Source organism: Desmodus rotundus, chromosome 3 (genome assembly GCF_022682495.2).
Source record: "Desmodus rotundus isolate HL8 chromosome 3, HLdesRot8A.1, whole genome shotgun sequence".
Classification (NCBI taxonomy): domain Eukaryota; kingdom Metazoa; phylum Chordata; class Mammalia; order Chiroptera; family Phyllostomidae; genus Desmodus; species Desmodus rotundus.
Window position 1 is genome coordinate 157,993,592 of NC_071389.1, and position 18,214 is coordinate 158,011,805.

General features: G+C 40.5%; 1 protein-coding gene across 3 annotated transcripts in view; it reads right to left on the bottom strand.

The window, feature by feature from the left end:
• Positions 1-18,214, bottom strand: part of TMEM117 (transmembrane protein 117) — a 390,562-nt gene that overhangs the window by 2,256 nt on the left and 370,092 nt on the right. For all 3 annotated transcript variants that reach the window (XM_053921589.1, XM_053921590.1, XM_053921588.1), the window contains one exon: positions 10,661-10,790. In XM_053921589.1, coding sequence (XP_053777564.1) covers positions 10,661-10,790 — 130 coding nt within the window. The remainder of the gene's footprint in view (positions 1-10,660; positions 10,791-18,214) is intronic.

Sequence of the window (18,214 nt, forward strand, 5' to 3'; positions counted from 1 at the left end):
TGATTCGGACCAATAATCCTTGAGCATTCACTTCAAGACTTTAAAAATAATTGCATTGAATGCTCATTGAACAGAATGCATTTGTCAGACATATAAGTATAACCAAAGCTAATGAGCTGTTTTAGAAAACATATTTGGAGACACCATCACTACTATGATGTTTTTGTAGTACTTTCAATTTTTTTTATAAACAAGATATTCTTTAGAGTAATATTATTTAGTGATATCTTTAAATCTACAAATGGAAAATTTTTAATGAATTATACATTGTAATTGTTATAATCATTTATCGTAAGTTGTACAGTATCAAGCTTATCACAATAAAATAGAAATATCCACCTCGTAGATTTGCTGTAGCAAATTAGGTGACATATGTAACAGGTCTAGAAGCTTTGGTTATAATTATAATATGCATCATGTAAAAATTATTTTATTTTGTGTTAGAAGATATCACTATTGAATATTATTAAGTTACTGCTTTACATGATGATAGAACTCTTGGGACAGAAGAGAGATAGAATCTTGGGCAAACTTATTAAACCAAGAATAATAAAAATGTATTTTGCAATATGTAGCCTAACAGAATATATAGCTATATAAAAAGATAACTTTGTAAGGAGTTTAGGAAAGTATTTTATCATCCTCTTTGCACATATTCAAGTTCCTATTATGTGCAAGGTTGAAGGGTTTTAATCCTGGCTCTGTTTAAATTCTCTAAACCCCAATTTCCTTACCTGCAGAAAGTAATAGTACTTATGAAAGCTGTTAGCATTTTTCATGAGATTATTAAATGCTAAGCACAGTGCCTGGTATAATAGGAGTTCAGTAATTATTACTATTATCATCAAAGCTTTGGCTAAGCCATGATAATGTCTTCATTTGCATGGGAAGGTACAATTTTTCTCTATAAAGAGAGTTTATGTAAACTATATGAAGGGAAATTATAACTCTGCCTGTTTTGAAATTATTCAACTATATAGGTTATATAACACTTGTAATGGGAGCTCTTGCTTGAATGATTTATTTTGCACGCCTGAACTAGAAAGTGAGTTGGAACGCTGGAAACATTTCCAGATACGATGAGACATTTATAACATCTAGCAGTGTTAAGTTCAAACCACTCCTACCCTCCTAGATCTTCAAAACAGAAACTGGTTCTTACTAAGAATCAACCAGAAAATAAATGAAGAGAGCTAAACCCAGTAAAATGCAATCAAGTGCAAAGGTGAGCATCATTACCCAACATTTATTGTGCTCATAATAGACTCTGCATAGGATGCCTTAGGAAATGCTGAGGATATATGTTTCTGCCTCCCAGGGAGGAACCCATCAGCTAGTTGGGAAACAGGACAGAGACACCAACAGATAAATGGTAATAAGAGGCCGCATTTGAGAGATGCCCAATGAATGATCAAACCATAAATGCTGAAGATGTGCAGCAAATGGAATAAAAGCTGAGGGCTCGTTTCTGTAGAAAGGATTTGGAAAAAAGTAGTAATTCATGTGGTCCTTGAAAGGAAAGCAGGACAGGGAGCAGTTTTGAAAGGTTTGCATTTCTTTTTGTTTGTTTTTATTATGCTGCAGATAGAAGAGCAAATAGAAAAAGATCAGGTGATGTGGAATAAAGAGGCTGAGGGGAGAGAGAAGAAAAAATATGAAGAATATTATAAGAAAAAAAAGGCAGGAGATGAGTGAGTGACAGGTGAAATGAAAAAATTCAGAGATTTTTTGTCTAGTGTCCAGGAGGCACTAGTGTGTAACAAGTTGAGAGAGGTACTTTGGGTGCTTCTCTGTTGTAGGAGATTTGTACTGATTCTCTTGCTGAGAGCTAGATGCGTTATAAAGCCAGACTGAACGGCGGGGGGGTGAGGGGGAGAGGGAGGTCCTTGAACTTGTATGCCTGACCATCACCTTCTTGATTCACAAAGGGCCCGTAGAGAGACTTGTACCCTCTTAGGTCATTTTTATGAACTCATGAATAGGGTGATCCTCCATAAAGGGTTCCCTGTTTGTATGGTAACAGGATATCAGAAAGTAAAGATAGCAGGCAGCAGCAGAGAATCAGGGAGAAGAAAGGAAAGTCCATGGAGATGGAGAAGGGTGCTTTCCTGAGGTGGGGAAAAGACGCTCAGTGAATGTTTATAGACAAAGGAAAAGCAAAAATCCGAGCATAAAGATGGAACTTGGATGCCTTGTATATAATGATCACACTAAGAAGAAACCCTGAAGATAGGAGGCACTATTTTCCTACTTTAAAATTACTTTTCTACCATCGAAGATGAATGCTAGCAGGTAGGTCTGACCATTAAACTTGGACAGCAAAGACTCACTTTATGTTATTGCTCATGTGACCGGGAGTGTGGACATTTAGAAGGGATGGGGGAGGCCTGACATCAGTTAATGGACATCATCACACTGCTCCGACACATCTCCACCCCTTGGCAGAAGGAGCGCCCTGGTGACAAAAGCCACAGTCTGGAAATCAGAAGATGAAGATTCTGTTCTAACACTGAACTTGAATAACACAACCTTGGGTAACCCGAGTAAGCTCTCCAGACCTCAATAATTTTATTTCTAAATTGAGGACCCTGACTGAGATGCCTTCCAGAGTTCGGTTTTGTCCTCTTCCCCCAAATCCTCCTACTTACTAGCTCTGTGAATTCAATTTTTTATTCTGTGAAATAGAGAATAATACCAATGTAACTGCATCAAAGGATTATTGAGAGGATAAATGTGAAGCTATATTTGAAGTTCCCTGAAATATATTGTTTGCCAAAATGTAGGGTCATATCATTTCTGCAGTTTCTTTGCTTCACTGCAGTTACTATAGGATCTTGGTGACAGAATAGAGGGATCAGTGTGGACAGAGCAGAATGAATGCTGTGCACTGACATTAATGGGTTGATATCATGGAAGCAGTTTTCTAAGAAGACCCAGTGTATAGCTATATGGAAATACGCTTTGTGAATCAGCATATTTAATATGTTAAAAATCTTTAGCCATTGGTAATTGTTCTACAGGTTGCAGTAGTGTTGCTCCTGAGAAAAGTTCCTGTATATACACAAATTTTGAGGTCCAGGAACAGGAGATAGTACCACCCCCACCACCACACACACAGCCAAGTGGCCATGTGGAGGTGGGAAAGTGCAGGGGGCAGAGAGGAGACGGAGGCAGAATCCCTACCAATACCACATTTCCTTATTTTATTCTATGGCTCTGTCACTGTCCTTCCCAGAACTGTCCTATCCAATCAGCCAAAATGTGAAGCTGCTGAAAATTTAGAAGAAATAGCTCTTCTTACTTTTTGTTTGTTTCAGGCCACTCAACATAACTTTTTTATCCATTTGTACTGAGGAAGGACGTTCCTCTTTATCATCCTTCCTTATATTCTCCTATACCATGTTTTGTTACCTTGGTAATGCTTTTTCATCTTAAAAAAAATGACTTTTGCCCTATGAGATGTAGCAAACCAGAAGGCAAAATCAGATGGGACAACCCGACCTCCGTGTCCCTGTCTGTAAGGAGAGGGCCATACAGCCCTTACGGCCCCTTCCCCGCTAAGAGACTCCTTGATGAGTCTGTGAAATAAACATGCCTAACCATTAATATTTTACGATGGGCCAGGAAATCTTACCATTAGAGCAAAGTGATGGAATATACAATTTCCAGATGGAGAGAGCTTCCCTTAAGAAAAAAAATTATATATTCTGAGAAACACTGTTTGCCATAGAAAATAAATTTGAGTTCCTGAAATATACTACATGGAAAGGATATAAGACACAAAAAGGAAAAAAAATAGAAAGTGCTTCTATTTCATTTTCCCACGTGTGTTGTTGTGAATGTACAATCAACCATAACAAGAGGTTTGGCGTTTCAGTGTTCATCATATGAGAGACACTGCCTTTCCCCCTGTTGTTTTAACTACTTAACGTAATGTAAATCAGCAAGGAGGTAAGGTAAAAATCCATACATTATTCCTATTAAACCCCTTGGTGAAGTATCTCACTGTCACCTTTAATGAGAAATCACTGCATGGCGTTGGTGGTGTTACCTCTTTCTTGTATTCTGTGCTTTTAATGAATCTTACTGATTGTCAAAAATGATATTATAATGGTAATGTTGTAATTTTATCTTTTTACTTTGTGGGAGCCCAGAGAATCCTTGGCTAGTTACTTTTTAAAGAATTTTTCATTAACTATCACCCTCACTTACCATAGGAAATGACAACAGTTTGGAAGAAAGTGTTATTTTTGCAACTAAGAAAAGCTTATAAAGTGCTGATATTTCCACCATATAACAAAAGTTTCAGGATTCAACTATGCAATCATAATATTTTTTAAAAAGTCTTTTGCTCAAGGGCTCCCAGCTGGCAGGGTGATTGAGCTGTGACGTAAGCAGGCATGCACCAAGTGGGTGCTGCCCCGGGCCAGGCGCTGACACCCAGAGCAGAAAGCCACGTTCCACAAAGCCATTTAGTGTCCACTACGGGTCAGCAAGAAGCCCTGGCCTTGAAGAAGATGAGTTTTGGATAATTAAAGAAATAACAGTTTCCTGTAACAGGCTTCTTATCCATACTCAATGTCCTCTCATTCCAGAGGCGAGCACTGAAAACAGGGCTCCCTGAGTGAGCATCTCCTTGTGTCCCTCCTCGGGGAACTGATGGGTATCTAGAAACCACCTGGAGTGCTTGCGCCATGAGGTGACCAGTTAGTAAATTAAAGATATTTACTAAATAATTAATGAATTAATAAGAGTTAGTTGACTTAGTATAATACCTTCTTAAGACTTAAAAGCAAATGAATAGAGCTTCTCAAAGTGCCTCTCTTGTCACTGTTGCTTCCTAAGTGGTAGACTATTCCGTCAGGACATATGGCAAGTAGATGCAGAAACTCGTGATGGTAAAAGAGAAAGGAACGGCCATGTATTTGTAACGAAGGTTGTACTGAAGATTCTTGAGATTGGGAGCTATGTCATGTTCATTTTTTTTTCCCCTAGACCCTAACTTGGGTTTAGACACCTGTTAACTCAGAAATGTCTATTAAGAAGTCAATTTAAAATAATGAGTCAAAAACTAATACAATGAGTGAATTCTATCCTTTGAATCAAATATATGTCATGATGATCTGGCAAATTCCAGGATACTGCTCAAATCTAATGTAGCCTAGAAGTGGGGCAAATAAAATCTGTATGCATTAACTGTGTATTTCAAGTTCTTCCTCTGAGTGTGAAGACAGCTTCTGAGGAGTATGTGAGTGTATACCAAGTACTCTCACATATTCATGAATGAGGACAGGACACCTCGGTTTGGGCAGATCAGCCCAGGGGCAGGGAGGACTCACGGGCCAGGGCAAAGCACCCGTGCCTGGAAGACGATGAGTTTGGGACAGACAATATGAGTTGCTGCTTTATGGAGCAGTAAACAGAGTTCATTCTCAGGGCTGTATAAATACGTTGAAAATGGAATTTGCTTCAGGAAAAAATTTAGAAAAATTCACAACTGAGAGAATGGCAAGAGGTCTTTGTGTGCTCTGGGTAGATGCATGATCTTGGGGCGCCATCCTGGTGAACAGGCTGCATCACATTTCCCTGTAACAAGTCCCTGGCCAGTTCTGTCAGACAGAACACTCTGCTGGACGGACCCCTGTCCTGCCCTCCCCAGCACTTCCCACGATCTGACACAGGAGAGATCTTTCAGAAACAATCCCTGGGAACTCATTTGCCAGTAACCATGCACCTTTGGAAATAAAACAGAGGGGTTTTGTCCATTATTTTCCGCGTTCTCACCATTGTAAAGCCCCTGTGCCCTCACACTGTTCAGGGGACTGAAATAGAACACAGACACTATGGAGGCTTGTTTACTTCAACATTTTCCATTTTTGCCGAAAGGGTTCCCGGGGGCATCATCGTGCCAACAGTGAGAATGCGCTCCTCGCACAGGCACAGGCCTCCTTCTGGCCTTTCCCCCAGCCCCCTCCTAATTTACTCAGATGATGGCCACCAATGGGACACTTCCTTTGTCTGGCTGGGATGACAGATGGCAGGGCTTCCACCGGGATTGGCATTAATAGGACTCAGAGGAGCTTCCGAGATTGGATTGAGAGGCCATTCCTCTCTTGCCTCCAGAGACTTAATATGTCACGTTTTGAATCCGCCTTGCACTCACCTTATAGGTAAAAGGGAAGAGGGCAGAGGAGAGAATTGTACAGTTGCATTTAGCATTTACTCTGGGATTGGGCTAAAAAGCACCGATGTGACCTGATCACTGACCATTTATCCCCTTTGTTAGTGAAGTCAACATTCCCAGAAAAAATATTTTAACACACCCTTAGAGATGATTTATTTTTATAAGCTGTAGCCCAGCTTATAAAATGAAAGCTCATACATACTACAACAAACCATCTGTCAAGGGGGATCCAGATGAGCTAAACAGATGCAACAATTCAAGCTATTTCTGACATGCATAAATAAAACTAGCTTGGAATCAGGATCAAAAAATACGCAAATCCTTAATGCTTTCAAAATGTCAATGGGAACCCCTCAGCGTCACAGAACCTTCTACACCCAGAGCATGTCACTGGGGGAGAGATTTCTTCCATTCTTAGTGTCCTCCTTCCTGAGGACCCTGAGCAGTAACAGGAGAGACCTCAGAATACTGAATAAAACATACCAGTGCCCTTTCTTGGCTGTCTAATGCTTTGTTTCGTTTTTTAATTAAATAGAAAACACAAACCTTGGATGAGTTAATGGAAAAGCTCTAGGTAAAGATAGTGAGAATTTGAGTGCTTCCTACATGGCAGACAGTGTTTTCAGTGCCTTGTACGTGTTAATTAATGTAATTCTCACAGCACCCAAGGGGTAAGTATCAGAATGGTTCCCATTTAACAGATGAGAAAACTGAGCCTCTAAGAGGGTGAGGAGCTTGGCAAGGGCCATGCCACCTGTCAGTAGCGAGCTGGAGCCTAGGCACCAAATCTTTACATTGCATCGCCTCAACATGCACTGAACGCCCTTGCGTGTCCCAGAGTGATGATGGCGGAGGCCAGGGTAGAGGCATTCTTGACCCTTAGAGAACCCTAGCAGTCCTTGTTCAGCCTCTTCTAGTGCAGAACGAACACAGAAGAGAAGGCAAGACACAGAGCCATGTGGGGGTCCATAGGATCCCGCCTACTCCTGGCTCCAGTTTCTTCTGTGGTCCCCCAGGCCTTTCCCAGGTGTGCTCTGTTTTGGGACCTCCTCTACTGGCCCCAGCTCCAAACTTCCCTGCTTCTGGCAGGCCTCTCTCATATGCCTTTCTCACTGGCCTCTCCGTTTCCACCAAACTTGCATTCTGACCCTTGGCCTTTGTTTTAGGAGTTGTATATAAAGGGAAATTAAAGCAGAGATGACAAAACTGATCCATTCATCTTTCTGGAGTGCCCACACATCAATTTTTGTCACAACACCCTCATCTTTGGCTTCAAAATCACCTGAGACCCCGAGGACGAGATGGCGTGGTTGGGGGCCATGCTGGACGCCAGTGCCATGCAGACTGCCTGCTACATGAGCCTGTGTAGCCTGGCCTGCCAGCCCTTCAACTTCTCAGGCTTCAGGGCTGAAGAGGATGAGCTGGGAGGCCTGGGTCTGGCACCCTGAGTCACAAAGTCAGCCTGTCCAGAGGGGCCCAGCCACTCAGTCCTGCAGTGTCCGTACCTTAGCATATTTATTTTATAAATAAGGCCTGACCAATTAAAAAAAAAAAAAGGAAAACAGCTGAGATGAGAGGAATTCTGATGACAGAAAATGTTTCTCCGCAGCAGTGCTTGTCAGTGTGGCTCCCGGCACCCTGCGTAGCACCCCTTGGGGTGCCTGAGAGAACGGGGGGTCCCAGGCTCCAGCACATCCCTCAGGTATCCAACTCTGGGTGCTCTCCACATGATTCCCAGATGCCTGAAGTTTGACAACCATTGATACAGAGGGTTTCATGCTTAATCATCTCAGGGATGATACCATATTTGCTTATCAAGAAAAGCATTGAACTCTCCCTATAAAAAGAAGCAGCACTTGGAGAAGCTAATGAAGTTAGCGTTTACAGTGCACTTGGAAAGGTGTGTGGGCTAACTATGGAGGATATTAAAGTACAACATGGAACACCGGGTTGTGGAAATTTTACTTAAGTTTGCCCAGAAGCAATGATTTTACAATGGCAGATAAAGTAAAATGCCTTTGCAGGAGACGGTACTCCAGAGCAGCCTCAGCCACCTCTGCAGCCAATTGTCTGAACAAAGACAGTAACAAAAACAAGGGGGGGAGGGGGAGTTATGGCTTTCTTCATCCTCCAAATCTATCACCTGTTTTCCTAGAAAATTTTACCATGGGTGGATCTGGGGAGATACCTGATCATCTGACCATAAAGTGAATTTAAATTGTTTATGGTGAACCCCTTTACCCCAAAACCCATACGCACCCTATTTTATTTTTAATTTAAACTGCAGAATCCTCAAAACCTTCCCTGGCAGGTCTAGGCACCTGGACATTTGCACTCACGGCCTGACTCAGGGAGGCAGCTGACCTCAACTCAGATGGAGAAGCTTCCAAAGATCAGCATCACATAGGGAAGCTTTTCAGAAGCCCCATTGCCTGGCCTTGGCCCAAGCCTACTGGGTGGGAACCATTAGGAATGGAGCCCAACAATCTGTATATTTATGACGTTCCCTAGGTGATATGATAATCAGCATAATTTGGCAAAGCCTTGCCCAAAAGCCTTGATCATAATACAGTTCCACTTCTGGCAAACTTTACATGCAGTCTCCATTAAGATTTTACAAAAAAATACTTGGTGGGATGAAGGTTTAAGTTCAAAGGCATGGGAGTCTCTACCTCAAGGCTAATGACTCTGAAGCTTCAGGGGGCCTCTGTATGCACGGTACCTCTCCAAGGCCTTCAGTATAATTTCGGTTGTTCTTTTGTATTCATGTCTTCAAATAGAGTGTTCAAAATGGTCTAAGCTTTGCATGTCGGGAAACTTGAAACTGCCCCATCTATAAACCAAAGCAAATCTGACCCAAAGCCATGTAAAACTGTCCCACATTAAATACTTTTAGTGGCTTGATTTTTGTTCTAATCAATGGTTTCTCTGAATCTCCCCACCCTATTTTTAAACCTGATATTCTGCACGCAAGCAGTATATTTTTAACAGGGATTCTGATACCCAGTCAGAGACAATATTAGTGTTACGATGGCCCAGGACAGAGCTGATAGCAGGAACAGATGGTCGAGGCAAAAGCCCACCCAAAGGGCCGCAATGATGCCATGTGCGTAATAGCTGTTTTAGAAGTCCAAGAGGGTGGCACGCTGCAGAGATTAAGTGGGGACTCAGAAACCACATTATGTGACCTGAACTCAAATTGATGGATTTACCCAGTGAATTTAATAGATGGGCCTCATTCATTCCGAGTAGGAAAATAAACCTGCTGCATCTTCCCTATTCATGAGCTCATTCTCCAATTTAGGAAGGTCACATCATCCTGAAAGCAGAAAACAGCCTTGAAGTTGAGACGCAAGGGTTTTTTTGCAGTACTCAGATATTCACGTTCTCTGTGTTCAGACTATTTTTATTCACCAGCACAGATGGTGGAGTAAGCACAGATTTCCTCAGCAGTTTTTATGATGGCAGGTGTGGAATCCTCGGACATTTTCCTTGAAACACACACATTGGCTACCTGCATTTGAACAGCTTGGGAATGAATGCCATGCTTCATTGGATCATTCAGCTGTCTGCTTCTACTTATAAAGAAAAAAAGGTACGAAACGTAGCCTTAGGAAGCCTTTTCTTAGATGAGAATGACTTCGATGTCATGGAAGAATATCATAATAAATCATATTGGAGGTGTTTCAAAAGCAGGATACCTCTGAAGATGAAACAACCTAAGGAGCCACAAGAGAACAACTTGAGACAAACATGAGCTCTGCCGCAGAAGGAGGATTTTACCCCATCCATTGAGAAGCAGCCCAACTCCCTTAAAGGCATATGGTCTGATTGGAGCTTGAGGGTACTGCCATTTCGATCTCAGGCACAAAGAAAGAACAAAGCATAAAGACTGTTTAGGTGGAAAACATTTACTGAGCTCTGTGCTGTGAAAAGGAAACCCACCAATGCACAAAAGCAAGGAGGGGTGTATCGGGAGTGGGCCTAACTCTGTACTCCCTAGAGTTAGCTAACCGTCCACATCAGAGATCTGTCCTTGCCTCTGATAATCCTGTGCGAAGCACTAGGTCTGACACCAGAAGTGGCTGCCCATCTGGGGTCCACATTTCTCCCCCCTCCTTGACTCTAAGTGGGGCTATCTGACTAGTTACGGCCAATAGAATGTGAGTGAAGTTGACGTTTGTTTCCCAAGCCAAGGTGGTTAAGGAAGAGGTGAGCCTTCCCAATCATTTTCCCCATTCTCCTTACTCCCAACTGCCTGCTGGATGTTGAAGTGGAAATTGTTAAAGCTACCAATTGTGTCAGTCTCCAAGTGGCAGGCTGGAGACCCAGTCTGCCTGGAACCACCTTGTACTGTTATGCGAGTAAGACATAAAACTGTATTTATGTACGCCTCTAAAACGTTACCGCTTGCTTTTAAGAGCAGCTAGCACTACTCAAAGTAGGAGACAAACCCTGTTCCGAGGTGTAACATACCTGTTATGTGAATGTGATATTCCTCCTTGAAGATCTTCTGGAAGAAAGGAATCTTGAACTGCATGTGAGGTGTGTGCAACCCAGGGAGATTCACATCAACGTCTCCCATGAAATGTGGGAATTCCCAGTCCTATTGGAGAAAATCAACATAAAAACACATTGGTGATTTGTCTTGTACCTAAGCAGCAAAACACTGCAAAATGGACTTTTTGTAAGCATTTTTTTAAATCATTTAAATGCCGCTGGCTGTTGGATGTATCAGTTTCATTCTGTAATAGTCATTTTATGTACATTAGGCAGTGGTATGCACTCAAAATCAAAATTAAGTCATAACTTATATCCTCAGCTTTCCTCTTTACTGTGGTAATAAGAAACCAATACGGAATGGATTTGCATCTATACAAGTTTTTCTCTTTCTTCTGAAGAACTGATTTTAAATTTTTATAAGAAGGAAGTAATCCATATTTTATATACATGGGGTCATTTTTGTTTCACTACTTTAAAAAAATATAAACCCTATAACAGCATGTTTCATGGAAGAAGACAAAGTAAAAGGACCTGATTCATTTAACCAAATTCCTCAGTTTACATGAAGGGACTTTTAGTAACCACTGGTAGCAACTACATGAAATGGAAAAATGTCAAAGACTCCTGTCCCGCTCTCTTGCAATTCAGCATCAATTTCAACCACACAATGGAGGGCCGGACATGCTAGCAGAAGATTCAAACAGTGAATTAATTCCCAAATTGCCATTAGTTATCTCCTTGTTGTGAAGGCAAAACCAGACCGGATGACCTCCCTTTCACAAGAAAGGGAAACAGATGCAAATGAGGTGTTGCACCTGCTGCTGGTTTTTGGACAAAGGCATCAAATTAAGGTTCATAACTAGCAAAGAATGTGAACAAAGAATGCGCTAAATTATCAGTTCATTAAATTACCAGTTCTACATTTAGTGGATATTTTAAAGAACTTAACAATGAAAAAATAATGAACAAACTACTAAAGATGTCCACTATCCACTATCTCAACATAAAAAAGTTAACTTTTTCTAAGACTTCTATATATGCAGTTGGTAGAGAGGTGCTACTAATAAGGCGCCAGAACACGTCGGGGGTTTTCATGTCCGCTCCATTCCCTCTGTGCTGTGAATTCTGAGTAAGGGAAAACAGGCCTTGGAGAAATGTGAATATACAAGAAATCTTTGAATGTGTCTTAATTTCTTGATCTATGGATCACTTCAAGCTGCTAATAAGAAATATGCAACATCATCCCTTTCTATTAGTAACTATGCAAATATCTAGTTGTCGCACCTCTCCTTGTTTTTCAGACATTAGCAGCAAATAGGCATGTAACAGGAATTCAGAAAACCCAATGCATTAGAGCTTTTCAACCTGAAATATTAGTATGAAATGGATTGGTTATAATATTTGTGAACCTTTGCATTTTATTAAAGTACATTTGATACTATCTTGTTCTTTCTGTGTTACTTGCAAGGCTCCTGCAAAGAGAATTGAAATTGAATTTGGCCTTTTGATAAATATAACTGACATCTCCCACGAAAAATTATGCTTGGCAAATAAAGAGACTAATAACCAAAGTATCTTTCAGTAGCCCTAGATAAATAACACAAAGCATTATCAGTAGAACAATGCTCCCTGTAGTTTGAAAGTAATCTCTAGAGATTTCTTGTAGACTGGGATCAAAACATCGTTCACCAAAAATGTAATTCCTCAATTATGTCCCACCTGTACTTGGAGACAGAAAGACAAATTAAGGAAATGGAGGTTAGAGTAAAAGGAAGATAAATCCTTGTTCTTTTTATGGAATATGGCATTATCTGTCTTTTTTTTTAAGAGATCAGGGCAGGGAGTTTGGGTAAAAGTGTGAGAGAAGTAGCTGGTGCCATTTAAGAAATTTTAAAAAGCATTAATAAAAAAGAGATGATACATACATTCTCTTAGATTTGCCCCTTTTATATTATTTTTTATAATCAGCACATTTTGTGTTTCAATACTATTTTCCTTAGTCTCCTAACCCTCTGCCTCCATTCTCTCCCTGCCACTCTTGCTTTTGTTACTTCAATTCCTCATCTGCATATTTCTTCAGACTCACTATTGAATCAGTGTAAACTCCGACCTTATTTGACAGAGTGGAATGGTAATAATAAGAATTGGTACCATTTTCAGGATATCTTGGGCTCATCTTAATGGAGAATGGGTATCTGAGGCTAATAAAAACCCAGGGATTTATCTGAAGTGGGTAGGAAGAGGAGGGTGGGCTGTGTTCTGAATTTCTCTAGGTTTCAGTCTCTTCACCCATAAATTGGGGTTCAATATATCAATCTCACAGGCTTCTTGGGAAGATGGAATAATGCCTGGACAGCACATCGCACATTGCTGGAGACCAAAGGAAGAGGCAGGGAAGTGGCCAACAAGCACGGTGGATTTCCCAGCACAATTCCAAGGTCAGGTTTATCCTGAGAGTGAAGCCAAAGAAGACAATTGGTCTGTTTTCAGGATCCAGGTGAAAAAGGATGAAGACTATCTTTTCTTTTCTGCCCTCGTCCATTGCACAGCACTGGCCTCCTGAGGTCTCTGACTGGACCTTTGTTCAGATCAGAGTTCGCCCAGAGGACTCTGGGAGACGGCCATAGGGAAGGGTGCTGTCCCGCAAAGAGACAGGCGAGGTGGCCTCATGAGGAAGATGGTAGAACAGGAGAATATTGGCTTCTCATGCAACATGTGTCACACTGTGGCAACCTGCAGAAATAGTCACACTGGAAGACTTTGGTGGTCAGGGAGGGAGGCACTGCTACTGTGTAGGTAGTCGCTAGTAAGCTAGCCATATGTGAAACGAAAGGCTGAGGAAATCCGGATACCTGGGTATAAATTATTGATCACCTGCAATGTTCTAGCATTACCCTAAGCAATATATTTATATTCCTACTTGTGTATAAAATGATCCCAAACCCTTGCTTGCTATTAACCCATTTCATGGATGAGAAAGTTTACTTCAGAGAGGTTAAGTTGTCACAACGTGACGTAGCTGCCATGTGGCACCACCCGGCCCACAGGATACACACTTTCTGCTAGGTCACACCATCTTTAACTGTGAAAAGCGACTGCATTGATCGTTTTCATTCAGAGCTGAAATTATTCTTACCTGCTCTCTCTGGTTCTAGTTGAGAATCGTTGATGGCAGTCATGCCTGCTTGTCTCTCACCAAGAGCCGGTTCCGGGAGGAGCTTTGAGCTACTTTTCTCCCCACCCCCGCTCTGAGAGAGCCCTCATTTTTATCTGACCCTACTCTGAGCGAGACTCACTGAAATTCTTGTGTACTAAGCAAGCATCCCAGAAATATGGCTTCTAATCAGACTGATTGAGGGAAATTTGACTAATGGGTGACAGACAGCAAATATTGAGAGTCTCTTGGCATCATAACTATAGATGTACAGCCAGTTTTGTAACCAAAGTGTATATAAGTGTGATGAGAGCTATGATTTTCTTTCCTTCTGCACAAATGTGAAACACGTATTTTGAACATGAGATAAAAATGTTGACTTAAGAGAATGATGAGACAAGATGTGTTGGCTCTTAGCAGGACAGATCCAGGCTGCTCCTGTGATTGCATATCACAGAATATTCATTTATTTGTTCTTCAAGAAATGTGATCAGTATTTAGTAATTCAAAGCTTCATTGCTACTTTCTGATATTAAACCTCACAATAACTGCAGAGGCTGATCATGTTGGTGGTCCAGTGATGTAAACATAACTTAGGCATATTGTATCACACACGCTATTCTAGCCACTTCTCACCAGTTCATGGAGATGAACAGACTTCCAGCTTTGTATCTTGCTTCATACATGGGAAACAGTCAATTTCCCTTCAGATGGGCATACTTCCCATATAAAAATAAAAGAGCAGTGTCATGGTATGTACCTAATCTCATTTTTTACATACTATGTTTTATTATGCCTATAGCAATAAAAATCACATTTGAACACTGATGTCCAAATTACATTTGGAAGTGTACGTGGGGCTGATATGTCCAAATGTGATTCTGTCCCACATGTGGCCTTATTATTAATTAACCATATTTGGACAGATTTTCAGGACAATGTTAAGTATACAGGCAAGATGGTCTCAGGATATACTGGAATCATTATTTCCCCGTGTTTTCTCATTGAGAGGCATGCTGCAGGGCCAAAGCAGAGAACTTGGCACTATGCAGGGGAACTCAAGCTTGAAACCAGCACTGTTTTGAATTCTCAAGCTGGCATTCAATTTCCCAAATCAAATGAAGAGGCCTCATTTCTATTTAGAGAACCATGAGAGAATAAAATGTAATTCACTGATTACTCTATCCTGCAAAACTAAAGCCATAGTATCAGAACAAAAGTTTTATTTTGGGGGTCAAGAATTGGACACCTGGCTTTTGAGGACATTAAGGGATAGATTAAATTAGATTTTATGTAAAGGTATTGATAACCATTTAGAATAGAACTGACAATAGATTCTTAAATGTTAATAAAATATACCAATACTTTTCAATGTAATATCTTATATATCTACTATTTAAAGGCATTAAATTATTAAGCTTTAAATGATTTCAAAAGCTCCTTTCCAGATATATTGCTTTCGCTTTGTGATGTGGCCTTAGCTTCTCTATGCTCAGCAGTGTCCTAGCAACAGGATTTTCGATGACAATGATCAGTGGTGGCCTGAAGAATTGTATTCCTGCTTTGGGTGATATTTTTGTTTCTTATTAAGAATCTCAAGTGCCCGATTTCCTTCAGCAAACCTATGCTGCTTCTAATTGGCAAAATTGCTATGGGATCACTTGGCTGAAAAAATCCTCAGAAACCTTGACATACAGCAGATATTGCTGATGTGCTTGTTTACCGGCCATCTTTTCCATTGAAATGTAAGCTCTTGGGAGCTACAGATTTCCCCCCTATTTTGTTCACTATTATATTCTCCATACTTGAAATAATGCTCAGCATACAGTAAGAACCCAAATATTTATTCAATGAATGAATGGAGCTCTCTCAAAGTTAAAGACGTACAAGAATCCTTTTTCAGTTTCATGTTAATGGAGACTCAGGACGGATTTAGGTACACAGAGGTAACACAATAAATTCTTGTTTTTGTAAATAATATTACACACCAACCATATATTCAGTATTATGAGTAAAATATTGTGGTTTTTCCCCTATAAACTATTGGAATCACAGAACAACCCAAAGATTAAGCCATTTGCCAAAGATCACAGAGGACAGGAAATAGTAATTAGAGAGAGTGGAAGTCAAATGTAAATATTGTGAGATGAGGCAGTTAATGCTCCGGGAGTTAGTTGGAATGCATGTTGGGAGGGCCTGAGAAACACTTTCAGGAGCCATGCAAAGGTAAAGAAGCTCACACAACACATCCAACCACGTCAGAGAACAAGAAAAAAGAATGTAAATGAACATGTGATTTTAAAAAGTGGGGGGATCATTTCCCACAGTGGACACAGCAGAAAGGTTGTCAAGGCCAAGTTGACCGTCAGAGATGCCCTGCAGGAAATGTGGATGACAGATGGAAGAGAGACAGCATGGGGGTAATTCTCAGGTGTCCTGTGACAAATACCCTTTCTCATATGTTGTACTCTCATTTTCTCTTAATATTCACTACTGTTTTTCTTTCCTCCTCAAGGGCAAATGAATTCTGTAATCTCTTGGAGTTTTCTCTCAGGAGACACATATGCTATTTAAAAGATTAAAAACCTTTGGGAAAAAATCTTGGCTTTCTGGTTGAAGTAGGCTTTTGTCAACAAGTAGTGGAGATGGCAGATCACATTCATTACTAAAACAAATCCAAGTCAAAGTGTAAATCCTTACTTAAAATGTTTAAAGAACTTGATTCTTTCATGGGCTTTGTGTATTGTAGGTACCGATGAACTCCCAAAATTGTTGTTGCCCAAGCAATCTAATGCACTGTGAAGGCCTATGTTGTAGTGTTGTTTAATGTATTTTCTTTGTCAATACTTTTCCTTACTAGCAAAGGCCAATATGAATTTTCTGGCTGATTCTGAAGTCAGTGTTCATTAGTGAAATATAATAATTCCTGTAAAAAAAAAAAGCAAATAAGTCAATCCCAGAGTAGATTTGAAAAGTAAATGTAGTTGCTACTTTTGAGGGACCTTCCCATGAGGCTCTGTCAAGAGGGCAGTGGGTTTTTTAGAACAAGCTTTATTATATAGACACACCTTGAAAGCATTATTCGTTTAAGCAGCAAGGTGGAAGAGTGCCTGATAAATGCACTGGGCCTCATTTACGGATGTCCTGCCCTGGCGGGCTGATGTGATGAAGGACAAAATAAAAGTCAGTCTTGTAAGTGTTTACAACGAATAGAAATGCATCGTGTGGCATCTAGGACTAATGGGAAATCGATATGCCTCACTAGGGCAATAGAGTTCATCAGTACACAAGGAAAGAATGCTTGACATCTTAGAGACTTCGATGGGGAGTGGGGGAGAGACAAGGAGACAAACCCTTGGGTGTGACAAGTTGCTGACAACTACAGTTGGTGCAAAGTCTAAAGAAATACATTATAGCTCAATAATAGGTCCTTTTGGATAAAGTCTTTCATTGGTCATCAAACAACAACTTGACCTATTTTGCACTTCTTAAGAATGAATATTAACTATATAATAAATTGGCATATTTACCTTAAATAACAACTCCTAATAACTCACCTTTTCCTAATAAGGAAAGAGTGAAATACAGAGGAAAGAAGTTATTAGACAACACAATTTAATGTTACTTCTCAGACACCGACTGTCAGTCAAAAAGACATAGCCCTTCCTTATTCTGTACTTTACTGTATTCGCACATTTGGTACAAAATGCCACTGCCCCCAAATCCGTTCTGGCTCCATGCATGCTGCTGGTAATGGTCACATTCAATTGTCTGAATGACTAACTTCTTCCATGGGCTATACTGGAAAATTAATTACATGCTGTCAAAAGAGTATATATTGTCCTTGGTAAAATTCTTACATAATATTGAGGTGATTTCTCTGTAAAAAAATAATAGTAGAGATCGATGGGTAAATATGATTCAATATAAAAATATTCACTTCACAAACATAGGAAGAGTTTGAAGCTAAATATCAGTTGGGTGGTTAAGGTGAATGCCCTCTAGTGTTTCTTGCAATGGGTTCATCTCTATATTTATAATTTTTCATCAGGAATGTCTCATGGAGCATATATTCTAGTCAGGAGTCAGACCAGTCAATCAGCAAACAGCAGTACAATATGATGGCAAATAAAGATAGATGCTCTGAAGGAATTAAAGTGGGGCAAGAGGATGGAGAGTAGTGAATTTAGGAGGGGTAGGTGCTAGTTTAGTCAATCAACAGAAAACTTCTTTGAGGCTGACCTGTGTATGGAGCACTGATTGGTATGAAGGAGTGAGCCCTACAAATCTGTGGAGGAGCAGATCAGCCAGAAGGAGGAGCACAGGCAGAGGTCCTGAGGAGGAAATGGTTGGAGTGATTGGAGAAGTTCAGA